The sequence below is a fragment of the Aulonocara stuartgranti genome (assembly GCF_965226115.1).
Source record: "Aulonocara stuartgranti genome assembly, chromosome: 23".
In the NCBI taxonomy this organism is placed as follows: Eukaryota; Metazoa; Chordata; class Actinopteri; order Cichliformes; family Cichlidae; genus Aulonocara; species Aulonocara stuartgranti.
This window is the reverse complement of record NC_138958.1, coordinates 34,209,741-34,224,637: the sequence shown is the minus strand read 5'-3', so window position 1 is coordinate 34,224,637 and position 14,897 is coordinate 34,209,741. Positions and strand designations below refer to the sequence as shown.

The window sequence follows — 14,897 nt, the reverse complement described above, 5'->3', positions numbered from 1 at the left end:
TAGTGCCACAAATTCAGTTTCTGGTTTCTGACCCAACATAAAACGTGCTCACAATCGTCCCTTCTGTTCCTGAATAATAGTGTTGAATAATGGCCAAAGAAATGGTAGCCCTGAATATCACAAATTCACTGTGCACGTGGTTTAAATAGCACTACTTCACTATGCTATGCGTGTGAAATTTCCTGGCAGGTCACAAAAATGGTTAAAAAGGTCACAGAGACTTTTATGACCACCCATCTCCAAAACCTGATCAGCTCATCCTGTCTGAGTAAACGTCAAATTTGAAATATCCTTTTAAGGAGCTGCAGAGAGATCAAGACCCAAAACCCTGTACCTGAATAAGTTTTAATTTTTCTGTTGTACATATGTTTTCAGATACACCACACAACCTCAATTCTACAAAAGGTTAGAGATATGCTAACCCAACACCTGTGTGTCTCATTTTCACTGTGTGGTATGGAAGATGTGGCAGTTCTACTTAAATTGAACATAAATATAGCTTTCAGCGTCGCTAACGCTTCTATCCCTAGCTGTCGAGGCATAGAAATGTGCGTGATACCATGCGGAGTAATACTAGGTTAAAACAGGCAAATCAATACGACAATAATGCTTCCCAATTTCAATATTAAAATTGTTGTGGAGTGTATGCTGTGAAGAGAAAGCTAGGAGCTATCTATTTACTCTAGCTTCCTGTCTTTATGCTTGGCTAAGCTAACACTCTCCTAGCTCTAGGTACTATTAATATCATGTTCTTGGGTAATACTCTGGACGATATAAACAAAGTGCATTTGAATAACAAAAATGCTGACATAACACACAAATACAGTTATATAAAATGTAAACTAGCATTGCGGTTCATGTTAATAGGAACAACAATAAAATATGCAGAAATTTAGAAAAATGTCACCTGTAATGGGCATTGCAGTATTTTTTGGCATAGTCAGTCCAGGTTCCGAACCTCTTGGGATAAAGGGCGTCAATTTGCATGAATAGCTGTAAAATACACAGACAGGTAAGGAGCCTTAACTACAATTTTTAATAAAACCATGGATTAATTCATAGAAATATCTGTGAGAGTGTTTATGTCTGTATGGGGGAAAGAGATAGAGAACTGAAGCAAACTGAAGAGAGTGTGTGATATCTCACTGTCTGATTTCTGAACGAATCTCTTTATAACGCCAATGATCTTCTCATTGCTTGCATAGTTTATCTTATCATACAGTTTCTTTCTAACAATCTTTATCTTTTTATTTAAAGAAATGAAGCATAAAAATGGGGGTTTTAGTACAGCTACACTGATGTGACTATGGAATCTATAAAAGTAGATGTAACTGTTGTGATATTGGTTTTTGAAGTCTTGAGTTGAGCATTTGGCTTCTGATGTGTTGTTTTTTGTTTTTTTTAAACCAGATGTCAAAAGAGAAGGAGTGGATGTAGCTGAGAATCCAAGGGCACTGCATCCTAGCGACTTGCTTTATGCTCTATTTTCTCCTACATGGGACTATAATTTACGAAAATGAACACTGATGTTTTAAAGAAGACTTGAAACTAGTGATTGAGATTATACACTACTTAGGAAAATGCTAACGGAGATTATAAACAAAGGGAAAAGTAACATAGCTTTCCCATAGACTTCTAAAACCTCAGACTGTTTAGGAGCCAGTAGAACTGCCTCCTGCTGGCCATTACAAAGAATGCAAATGTAGGACACATCTGCACTGCCTTTACTTTTTAGACACAGATCCTGCATCCACTTCTTTTACATAGTCTATGAAAATGACCAGTAGCTTATGAAGAATAATGCTAGCTAGTGTTAACAAGCTCGACTGTAGTACTATTTAACTGACATTAGTAGTTAAGCAAGGTGACCAGCTGCCGGGTCTAACTTTTAACTCTTATAAAGAAAAGTAAAGCAAACAAAGTCCCCTGATTTAGCATGTATGTATCCTTGAAACTGCTGGCTGTTTTAGTTCCCACCTTTTCGCTTTTGCACAAAGTAGCATGAGCTTTTTTTAGCTTTAAACAGAGACCTTACCAGAGCTCATGATTAGTCTACTGTCATGAAGTACATCTTCTCTGTAGCTTACCCAAGGTCCTGCTGTCCTTCGCCTAGTTTACCAGCGCTGCGTTGTGCAACTGTGTGGTTATTTGTGTCAGCACCAATTAACCAGGTCAAACCGCTGTGCAGTCTAACAAGGTGAAGAAAATGAAACGGATTTGAAATTTTAAGGATGTGGACACAGTCGACTTACTCCAATTAAACAGCTCCTGGCATAAAGATTTTCAAAAGATCTTTGCTTTGCTTGATGTCGCAAGACAAAAGACAAGCTGCTGCTGTCTGTCTTCAGTGGACGTATGTGACTGCAGGTAAAGAGCGTGTTTATATCACAGGTTGCAACAAAGCTCACAGAATATTCACGTGATGTGTATGTGTAAGTGTGTGTGCAAACATCAAGGCTGCTGTTTGAATGCACACCATCCCTGTCAGTTTTCCAGTATATGCAGCAATTTCTCAAGTAATGACAGTTAATCGTCAGCAGCTACACTGACAAGCCTTATTCTAAATTCAGCACTTGTTCACCGGGAGCTTTGCATCCCCCCTCACGCCACTGATATAATAGGTGGGAGGAATGAGGGCACATCATGAACGGTGCAGCATGCCCTGAGCTGTGTGCTAACTCGATGTCAGAGCCACAGTGAGTAATGATGGCAGTGAGGAGACTGGCACAGAGGCAGGGACAGGGCTTATCAGGTTTATGCTGTGGATGATAAAATGTTATATTCAGTTTCAGATTCTAGTGGCAGGGAGAAGGAAGGAGAGATGATATCTAAAAACTAACCTCACCACTGCAGGCGGGCAATGGCAAAGACAGGATAGCATGTGTCACGCACACACACGCCGAAGTCTATAACACACATGCGCGTGCACTTTTTCGATGATACACCTTCTCGAGATTACTTGCGAGTACTAACTTTACTTCGTTTTGGAATTAATTATCCGCCTGAATTTCATCAGTTAATTATCATGATCGGGTCTAGGCAATAATTAAGTTTCCCTCAAAGCAACGTGGCAGTTAGATGACAGTGCGAGCCAAGCAGAGTCCCGCATAAATAGTTTAGCATATATTAGTTTAGCATATATTAGTTTAGCATATATTAGTCAGGAGGTTGATTATTAGCTCACTGATAATGAAGCTTCTATATATGAACTGCTAAATATTTATATATGAAGCCTCTTTGATAGGAATTTATTAGAAATAATGTTGGTAATCTTTTATATTATTTCTTCAACACATCAAATGAAAAATAAGCAATGAATTGATTCTACTAACGTACGTGTGTGTGTGTGTGTGTGTGTGTGTGTGTGTGTGTGTGTGTGTGTGTGTGTGTGTGTGTGTGTGTGTGTGTGAGAATGCTGACATGTCACTCTTTGAACCACAGAGATCGACCTCTTTTGTTGTTCAAAATCTAATATCAGCATCAGTAAGCGAACATGTTCCTTCATTAGTGTAAACACACACACACACACACACACACACACTGTAATTGAGTCAAATGTGTATTAATCCACAGCTGAAAATAGTCCCCCGTGATACTAACATTTCTTTTCCTTTTAAAACATAAAAACACATATTTATTATGTTTTAAAAACATACAATGTGGAGTAAGCAAGTCTTAGCAATAACAAGTCAATGTAACAAATTTGGGGACTTTAACTGATAATTACTAATAAAATATTAACTAAAAAAAATACTAATATGATGCAATACATTATTTATGTTGAAGATGGAGCAGTTTGGGTTTTTTTTAAAGTTGGGTAGAGGTTTCAATTTCTGACCGTCTCCTGTTTGGTTTGAGGTGGGTGGGTGTGGCTCAGCTGGAACATAGTGATGTCAGAAATTAAACTGCACCAATAGGCAGAGACCAACACACACACTCCCAGCAAAGCAGATTATCTTTTTATTTTTTAAATTTGAACTGTATAAATAGTGTCTCTGAATGTTTAATATACTCTTCATCATTGATTTTTTTCAATTTTACAGACAGATGTTTTTCTGGGTCTTTAACCTCCTAGGACCTGGTGTCCACATATGTGGACATCACATTTTGGGACGTCTAGACCAAAATACTTAATTTTTCTCTACAAGGGCCTGATATGCACTCAAGAGGACATTATGCTGCCACTGTTCTATCAAAATTTGAAACAAATGTCCTCATATGTGGATCTCATCTTTCTCAAAAACAAAAATTAGGTTAAAAAAAAATCTGGTAATTCTTTGTTTTTACATTATTTAGGTCCCAATCAGCCCAAATAGCAAAGAAAAATTAAAAATGCATGCCATGAAAGAGCTCGGGTCTTAGGCGGTGCCTCTTCTTAGTTTCTCCACTGTGGTGTTATTTAACATATCCTTTACATAAATGTGCAGAGCACTTTGGAAACCTGTTTAGAAGAAAAGACCTTAATAAATAAAGTTGTAATGTTTTTAATATGCAGCACAGACATTCGGGTGGGGAAAAAAAACTTAAATAAGATACACCGCAGGTTACGAATAATTATGGGGCCTCTGTGTATGTGCGTGGGTGGGTGCGTGTGGTTGTGTGTGCACTGAAGGAAACAGCTATCACAATTAGGCTGTTCTGTACGGTGTGCTAAAACAAATTATTCTTAGATGTTGCACTGAAATTGCAAAAAGGAAGGAAAAAAAAGGGGTAAAATCTTTACAGAAGATGATGAGAATTAGCTAATAAACACATGAACTTTCATCAATTATTCATTAAGCCAACATCATGACTATTTAAGCAACACAAACACAGTAAAAGCTAAGAGTTACTCTGCTCCCGAAGCTGCAGAAGATGACTGGAAGAATTGTGGGAAGTTTAAAATGCCTAAACACACAGCTGTATCGGAGTACAGCGGGCACACGGTGTTTGTTATTGATACTGTATTGTCTCTTCACATTGAGACGGTGAAAGGATTTTCTATTCACGACGTCTTCTTCATCTTCCTTAGCTGCAGTGATGGAATATGGCTGTAATCTACAGCTTCAATATAACATATATAAAAACGATATAATAAATCATTATGGAGAGGGGATTGGCTCAGCCGCTCTCCAAACACCATTGTCCTGTGAACAGCCCTTCTTATTGTCTTGAAATTCAATAGTCCCCCCCTCCTCCTGTGCGTTTCTTTTTATTACTTGTCTCATTTATTGCGGTGCAGTGTCTCTTCATATCGGGCTTTGTAAATGAAGTTTTTGCAACAAAGGTTATTGAAATAAGACCACGGGATCCTGGAGGATAAGTGACGCCGGAGAGAGTTAATTGGCTTTTCGAATGTCGGATCCGAGCGTAGCCTGCTCTAGAGCAAGTTACCATGGCGATCTACCTGCGCTGCACAGTGGAGCACCTTTGTGAGCAGCTAGAGCTGAGCCCCGAGCTGGCCTGCTAATCTCTCCTCACAAGTGTGGGCTCAGGATTCCTTTATAAAAATCCATCTGTTCCAAATCTACCGAATGCAGCCTTCTCTATTTAGCCACACTGCTCCCTCCTCTTCAGCTCTGTGTTTAATTTTTCATTAAAAATTCAAAGCAGGGTTTGAAGGAACTTTGAATCTGCCGTGTCATTTGGTGAGAAAACAAAACAGCTTACTCCAGTTAAATTTGTATCCTTTCCCCCTGAGGCGTCATTAAATTACCATTTAATCAAGTTTTATTACCTCCTCAGGTCGACCCAGAGCAGGGGTACCGGTGAGCAGGATGGCGCGCTTGGCGCTCTGAATGAGAGGAACGAGAATCTTCGTCCGCGCTGCGTTCCTGGATTTGAGATAATGCGACTCGTCCACCACCACCACGGCAAACCTTTGCCCGCTCAGTGCCTCCACCAGGGGGCGTGCATCTGTGGTGAGTAGGCCATAGCCCAGGACCGTCACTTTACTGCTACCAATGCCACTGAAAGGATAACAGCATACACATAAAAGACCAATAAAAAGAGTCACTTCTTTTAATGGTTTTTGTTAAACCAGTAGTGTGAAACCAATACAATAATGGGAGACAGAGATAGCTAACAATAGCCAAAGTAAAACGGGTAAAACCAGTGAACTTTAGATTCAAAATGAATAATGTGTTTATTACAATGTGTATCTGTAAACTACCTGCGATTGTGACACAAGAAACAAGAATATTATCAGGTTTCTATGGTTACAGTGAAACTAGTAACTCTGTGCTTGCTGTTTGTGCTTTTTCAATGATTGCTGTGTAACTGTTTTATTGACAATAAGCCTCATAAAAAGACCAAAACCAACAGTCTGTTATACCATCTCATTGCTTAGAAATAGCCCAGAATTTATCCTTTTTAAAAAATGTTTTTTATAAAAAAAGTTTATTTAAAGAAATGCTCCAAAATCTTAGTAACTGACTTTTTGTATATGTGGAGGGGCTAAGGGCTAACTAACAACTGACTGTACATTGTAGCCTCTAAAAGCTAATGAAAGCTTTAGACGTTAAGCTTGGGCCACATGATCTAAATTGTATTTAGTTAAAGATTTCCTCAAGTAGCTTCAAATGAAAGAGCTACAAAGTAAGAGCCAAAGATACATTTAGCATTTATATTGGAGCGTCAAACATTTGAGGATTAGTATCCAAATATTTTACTTAAGTGTTATATATAAGATTGTGTCCAATTATTAGCACGACAGGTTTAAATCAAAGGTGTTGTAGCACCTGTCAAGAGTATTTCTGTATGGATTAGATATGATTTCTGAGCCTTCCTCTCAAACCTACTGCATCCATAAGTGAAAGTAATTCTACAATGAAAAATAACAGACACGTAGTTTTTTAAGGCTTTAAAGTTTTGCAACTGTTTAGCCACAATATAATGTGTGTAAAAAACACACGTGTCACTCGTTGTTTTTAGCTGTATGGTACAAATAAAATATGATGTTTTTGACCTTGGGTACACCAACAGTACTTAGAGTATTAATTTATTTATCTAGTGCCAATTTATGGGTGATTTTCATGGAGTTTGTTGGCGATGAGTATATCACTGTAGCTTTTGAAGAAGCCCCCTTTAAAAGTAGTAAACGTGTAGTTTACAGCTTACAGTCAGGATTGTATACACACTCGACACCTGCTTAAATGTTCGGGTGTTATTGACTTGGCAACTGAGCCCTTAAGGTAAAGCAAACCAAGCTGTTTAAAAGAGCCTATGGACTTAAATACGTGTCAAGACACACACACACACACACACACACACACACACACACACACACACACACACACACACACACACACACACACACACACACAAACCTTTCATCCGTCTCCTTTTTTACGGCTTCATAGCAATTTCTATATTTTTCAGCTATGGTATGTGCAGCTCTGACACGGGTACACAGGCACAGATAAACAAACAAACAAACACACAGGCGACATTCAGCTGCATGAAACTCAATAATGATCTCTGAGAAATCAAAAACATTTCCAGCATCTGTCAAGCTTTAATTCTTTGACTTCGCCACACACGCAGGCGCTCACAGACACACATTTCCAAGCTGAAATAAACCTAAGGTGCCATTCATGTTCTACAAAGGCACAAGTGAGTCAAAATACCGAGAGGAGGTGCTGCATAATTTTTTCTTGCCTCCTCGTTCAGTCATTAACACATCCAGTTCAAGGACACGTTTTCCCCAGAAGGCTTTCACAACCTCTTTGCACCTGATCTGTGATGCTGGGAGTGTCCCCCCCCCCCCCCCCCCCATCTAATCCAAGTCACAACTATAGAAAGTTTATGTCATTCAAAAATTAGAAAGAAAAAAAAACTAGGGGAAAGTTGAGAAGATGAAAAAGTAGATGTTTTCTAAGCTTATATGCAACATTAATCCACAATACAGAAACGTGAATCAGTGCAAACAAAATGAAGCACGTTCCAGCACCAGCATTTTTCCTTCCTGCGTGGGAAAAAATAAATAAATAAAATAAATTCAGCTCTTGTTCAATATCGCAGACGTCGCCTTGACATGATTTGTCTGTCAGTGCTGTCAAACATCGGCCCCTGCTGGCTCTTGACACCAGGGGACACTTTGAGATTAATTTATCGTGCCCAGCTTTGCCGTCTATCACGCTGCCTCCGCTTCACACAGTGTGACCGTGAACGTTCGCGCTTTTATTACGTCTTTTTAGAGTAAATGATTAGCAGAGGGCCGGAGAGAAGAAGTCGTAACAAGAGATGTTAGATGCTGCTGTGCAGCTTACTGTAAGGGCAACGACGCTTTAAATTCAAGTAATGGCTGCCGCCGTCCACTCGCACAATATTTTGCATGGATATTATGAGTACTGAAGAGACCCTGAGTGAGCTTCTACACAGGAAAACCAAAGTTATCGGTGGAAACATGATTAGTTTACCATTAAATGTATTAGCAGCAGACATTCTTTTTTTGGGGGGTTTGAAACCAGAGAATTGATAATAAATTATATTCTATAAAATCAAACTACAAGTCTTTCTTTTAGAGTTACTTACATGTGTTAAAAAAGGAAGGAAACAGCTGCCCAAAATTCCTGTGTATGTTCTATCAAAGGATTATCAGCTGAAGCTGAACTAAAGTCAGGCCGTACCTTCATGCAGTACCACTTTGTGCCACAGCATGGTGTATTGAGTCAATATATTTAACCAGTCAAGCGTGATGTTTGCTTATAAATGTATTGTGCAATTTAATTTAAAAAAACAAACAAAACTCACACTGATGGTGTTCAAGTCAAGAACTCACAAATTCTCATGTATCAAATATGATACACTTGGCGTTACAGGGTTCAAAAACAGTACCTTTAAGTACCTTTATGTGATTTTTAAGCCAGTATCGAGCTTCCCTTCTGCAACGCTCTGTAAACGAGACAGCATCGAATAATGTGCACGCTAAGTCACACCACAAAACAAACAAAAAATTAATAATTCACCATCTATCCAGAATTTCACAACCACGGCAGCAGTAATGTGCAGTTTGATGCTACAAACCGCTGCTTTAATAATAAGCCGTTAAGCTACTGTAGTCTTTGTCATTGTGACAATATTAGCCTTTGATTTGGAGTAGAACAAATTGCTTATTCTATATTTAGGAGATCATTCAACTTGATCTTAAAAATACATTTTAATAAGGACCTGCTCCACCTGTTGAGCGCTATTTGTGAACAGTTGGGAGCATTTAAGAATTAAGAGAGAGAGATCAGCCTTCAGGATGTGGTGGAGACCAAAAATAGACAGAAACTCAATTTGATTTCTAGTTTTGCTGTTAAATGTAAACAAGCAGCTATTGTGTTTAGAGCTTTAGTTTAATAAAACAGTCAAACCAGCTTTAAGAACGTCAGAAGAGTCAAAACCAAAATTTAGTCCCAGTAAAACCAGACACTAAGAGGCTGACATGAGTATGGAGGTGATTTTTAGGGATGAAGGTCAAACGGGGTAATGTGGTGCGATGACCTACATGGTGTGGCTCTTGTTCTCCACCAAATTGATGTCTCCAGGCTGCAGCTCGGGGATCCACCTCTCCAGCTCTTCGATCCAGGGGTACTTGAGGGACGAGGGCACCACCACCAGGAGGGGCCACTCCTGCCTGAAGGTGTACGCCACTGCGATGGCCTGCACGGTCTTCCCGAGACCCATCTGGGCCCACCAAACAACAACACATGGCGAATGGGGAGAAAAACAAGTCAATTGTGCACTGACTCTGTGGCAAATTGCATATGACGGCTGAGCTGATGTGAGGCCCAAGAGTAATAAGGTCTCAGAATGATTCTAGTGTCAAAACCGATTAAGCACGTGGGAGTGCAGCAGAGGGCTGACAAATTAATTTGGAAGGCATGCAGCAAACTCTCAGGTTCTTTTTTTTGGAAAATAGATTTCCTGAGCCAGCGTTGTGTGTGCTTACCTCATCGGCAATCATACATCTGTAAAACAAAAGGAAAAACTTTATCAGACAGGTTTCACACTTTGTAGAGAAGGTAATGGCTTCTATATATGACAGACGTTATAGTTTACATATAAAGACATCAGGTCCTCCAACTAGAGAGAATCATTACAGAAGCCTTAATAACCTGCAGTCACACCCCAACGTCTCAGACTTTTGTGGGTCATGTACACAAAGTAAAAGTTAACATAAACCAACAGCAAGGATTTCTGGACATACAACAAAACTAAAACTACTAATGTACGTCTGCAGGACTTCTTGCTATTCAATATTTATGTTGTTGTTTCTGTCGAGTTTGAGATACTGCATCTAATGCAGCAGAGTACCTTTGCAGACCACAATGTTTATGTATTTGGGTTCATTCAGTTCCTAAAAACAACAAAAAAAAAACCCTCGCTGACTGCTGTAGAAGCCGGTGTTTCACTCTCTGTCTCGTAGGCAGCAACAAATTTAATTCAGGTCAATTCATTGGGGAGAACTTGAGCATTTTTATTTCTATTGAGTAGTGTTATTTGGGATTTATGGTCCCGCATTGGTGCCTGTTTGTCTAACTCTTTGGCTATGCGGGGACAGGGACTGTGGGAATTCAACCAACAGTCCTTCAAAAAGCCAACGGATATGACGATACACGTAAGTAGAATTCTGATTGGTTGAAGAGTTGACTTGAAGAGGAAAATGAGTCATGGAGCATACCCCAAAGGAGAAGAAGCAAGCTCTATACTGTAAGTATATAAATAATAGAAGCCATCAGATCAGTATTTTTTGGTAAAAATGTTGGTATACACCCGCCCCCAACAATATATGGCAAAGTCCCCGACGAATACGGGCACATTATTACTGTAGCACAAATACAACATACGTGATTCATTCCTATATTTTTGCCATCTACTTTACAGTGTAGAACTCACACAGTGTGCGTGAAAATAAGTGCAATGTAAGAGGAAAGCTTTAAAATGTAACCGTTAACATTTAAATGCATTTAAAAAAATTATACTTCTTTTCCAAACATGAGTGTTACACTACAATCATGGAAGAGCTTTTGGCTCGGTACATTCTCGGGGAGAATGCAGCATTATGACTAACAAGAGCTGAAAAAAATAATCAATTAATCCCATTAGTCAGTCTACGGAAAATGGACAGCTGCTATGACAATGAATTAATCATTTAATTATCAATCAAAAATAGCTGATTTACTGGTTGCTTATCATTAGGGTCCTAATGTTGTTTACATCTGAAATCCAAGCTTTTTATGGAGGGGGAGATGAGCCATGACTGAACCTATGAACGCTCACCTAACGTGGCTCTCTCATATGACATTGTTTAGCAACCGAACTATGTTATGGATTAACAGATATATCTGCCAAATACCTGTAATCGGTCATTATTACCCCTGATGTGGTTAGCTGGGATTAGTTGATATTTACTGTCACATCAATTCTGATGACTAAATGGAAAAAATAATGAGTTGAAGAGTTAGTAAGTAGATTTTATTTATTTAGGACATTTGTAAAATCCTAAAATTCAAATGACACACATTCACATTACAAACATAAATATCAAAGAAACAACCTATTGCAGAGATCAGCAAAAAAAAAGGTCATAAAGAAAGTCGCAGCTGAGGTTTGTCTGAGGTCACTTGGGAGGTCATCCCAGAGTCTTGGTGCAACACCAGCAAAGGCACGACTCTCTTTTGAAATAAGCTTTGACCACCTGGTGGGGAAGAGTGATGGGGAAGCAGACTTCAACGATCTCCAGGGAGTGTAACACAAGACCATTTAAGGCTTTAAACACAAACAGCGCTGCTTTATGCTCCGTCCTGTAATGCACGGGAAGCCGATGCAAGGCTGTCAATGCTGGAGTAATGTAAGCTCTCTTTTTTGTCCCAGTCAATTATCTTACTAAGGCTCTTTGAATTATAAGTTAGCTAGAGATGACTAACTCTAGTACACAGTGCGTTACAGTAGTCCAGTCTAGGTGTACTAAAAGATTGCATAGCCTTTGACAACTCTGTCGACAGCATTTATTAGTTTGTCAAGTTTGGTTCTCCCTGCCCAGTGGGTTTGGGCCCATTGTCGTGACCTTGCCTATTCATAAATGCTTCCAACATCATGTCAGAGCAAACAGTGCGACGGAGCGGCTCTGAATGCCTCAGACACCGTCTCTCATTATTCTTTCTCCTCCTCCCTCTCTTCCTCTCCCCATCTCCGCCCCATTTCTCTCTTTCAGCTGAGGAACATGATTAATGTGCACCTTGCCACTGGTGGTTTTTCTAATTGCCAGCACACCGGCCCAGTCAGCGCAATGCACACACACACACACACACACACACACACAGTGTCACACCAAGCGTCTGTGAAAAATGCACACAATAGACATGCAAAAATACACACCAGACACACACACGAACAAAAAGAAGCGAACACATATATGGATACAGTATATGTGCTCGCGCATCCAGCCGCCCACACACACACGCACACACACACAGGAGAGGCAGTGCAGCTGGGGCAGGTGCTTGCCATTTCTCAACACATTAATCATCCTCCTTTAAATAACCTGAGTGTCGTCTTGACGGTTTGAGACTGCGAGCATGCTGCAGTGCTGTTGCCTGACGACGGCACGCTCTCTGTCACAGCACCTTTCTAATGTTATCTCTGAAACCCACAAGCCCCAAAGTGTCAGGAAACGGGCTCCGGTGCCTCCCAAGCTGGCAGTGATGATTTGATGACTTTGACCTCTGCGCGGTGAGGCACGGTGCGGGCTCGGCGTGTAACCCCAATCTTCCAAAGCCCCGTTAAGGCTCTCTTCTGAGGACTGGACCTGTGCTGCTCTCTGGTCAGTGGAGAAAACTGCTCACGAGGTTAGACGCTGGATAAAAAGCTGACTTAAAGGGTGCTTCAGAATGGGATCACTCTGATTGCGCACACAGTTACGGGCTCATAGTGCAGTCTTGCTCTATAGTGTGAATCAAAACAAAGCAGGAAATGTTGAAGCAGGTTCTCACATGTTTTGATAGCATCTATGCCTTGAAAAAGGATATTATAAACCTTAGTTAAACAAAGAAATGTTCAGCTTTTGCTCCCGGCTTTTTTGTGCTCACAAAAAACTGTCAGAAAGCCCTTTTAGTTCTCTTCTTTCCCCACAAGGGAGAAAAATCTAATTACAAAAAAACAAAGCTAGTGTTTCCCAAAGTAATCATAATGTTTTGCTGTTTTTATTGTAGATTTTTAATATCACTACACCTCTGCTGAACTATGGTTTTTATATTCTGTTTTCAGCCACTTCCAGAAAGAAAGGAAGAAGCAGCAGACAGAAAAATAATCACATTTAAAACAGCAATGACCTCTAAAGATGCCGTTCTTCAGGAGCTCTGATTACAGATAATAGTTTCTGTTCATCATATAAAAACAGCAAGGACTGAAAGAATACTGTGCAGCATTTGAGAAGAAATAACATGATTTTCTTGTTGAAATTGAAAGGTTGCTCATTTCCGGATGTCCAGAGGTTTTGCTGCTACATTCTTATTATTGAGGATGTAAGAATCCTGCACGGCAGAAAAAGCCTCCTTCTGCTAACCAGACTCAAAGTGAGGGTCTGACCTTTGGCCAGGCAGTCACCCCCACCACCGCAATCAAATGACCTCGGTCCTCTTTTATTGAGTGATGAAAGAAATCTTAGTTTCATCCATGATTCAGGTTTAAAATGCATAAACAAATCAGCTCAGTTATCAGTACTGGCATTTTCCATTTCAGATAACTTGCACAATTACCGTCATCAAAAGTATAGTCAGTCGGCCATTTTTAGCCTGAAGTTGTTCAAAAACGCAGCAGCCAAACTTTCTTGCTGCTACCAAGAAGCGAGCCCATGGCTGTGCTGTACTGGCAGTTTTGTCGTTGCTTTTAAAACACGGCACGAGCTGTCGCCAGGACCAAACTGGATGGAGCATTTTCATTCCTCGGCCCTAAACTGTTGAACAGTTTGGGATCCGCAATTAGACTTTTCACTCTCTTGATGTTTTTTAAACCTCTGTTCTTCTCCTCAGTCTCCTAATGATCGTCATGGAGCCGTTCCTGACTCTGTATATTGTGCTCATTTCAATAAACACCTTTCTCCTTATTTATAGTGTTTTAAATCACATGTGTCTAATCTCACTGTAAATCCCTTTGGTTAGAGCAGCTCTTGCTTTTAAACGCACGCTATAAATAAAAGACTTGATTTCATAACTGCTAGCTAAAGTTAGCCAACTTTCATCTGCTGACGCTTTAATGTTTACATATGTGCTATGGCCAATGCTAGCTTTTGCCACACATTTACATTCTCTTCATTTCAGGACAAAATATCACAGCTGAATGATGTTCACAAACTGATATCGGGTCATGTGAAGACAGATGCTGCTTTTGGGTTTGAAAGTTAAACTATGGACATATTCAAACTTGGTGAACATGGTCACAGGTGAATCTGTGCAACTTAATTTCATTAACTTTTATTAAGATGTACTCGATTTTATAACTTTGCACTTTGCAACTGCCAGTCTCTTGCCACACATTAAATATAATATGTTCCTTTTATGGTCTGTAGGTGTAGGCGTGCTCTTACATTATGAACTTCATTTTTTTTTGTTATGTTTAATCATAATCTTTTTCTTCTCCTGAGTCTATTACATTACATAAAGTATATGAATGCACTGTAAGTTTGGCCATAACAACGCATTTATTCTTAAAACGTTATCAAATGATTAAGTGAACGTATTGTTTATGTTTCAATGTGTTAAGTGTTTCTCAAAAAAAATAAAAGTATTTTCTCAAATACACAAATTGAACCCAGCAGGCTGGAACATTTATTTACGATGTGCCACCTCCGCACTTTGTTTCTATAAAAACCTCTTTACATCCTGGATGGATACGGTCCAAACAATAGAAAGTTACCTATTAAGGCGACAGGT

At 39.6% G+C, this 14,897-nt stretch overlaps 1 protein-coding gene across 1 annotated transcript in view; it reads right to left on the bottom strand.

The window, feature by feature from the left end:
* zranb3 (zinc finger, RAN-binding domain containing 3) overlaps window positions 1-14,897 on the bottom strand; it is a 127,134-nt gene that overhangs the window by 102,089 nt on the left and 10,148 nt on the right. The window contains 4 exon segments of the mRNA XM_082525067.1: window positions 908-993; window positions 5,717-5,948; window positions 9,473-9,651; window positions 9,917-9,935. Of these exon segments, the coding sequence (XP_082381193.1) occupies window positions 908-993; window positions 5,717-5,948; window positions 9,473-9,651; window positions 9,917-9,935 (516 nt within the window).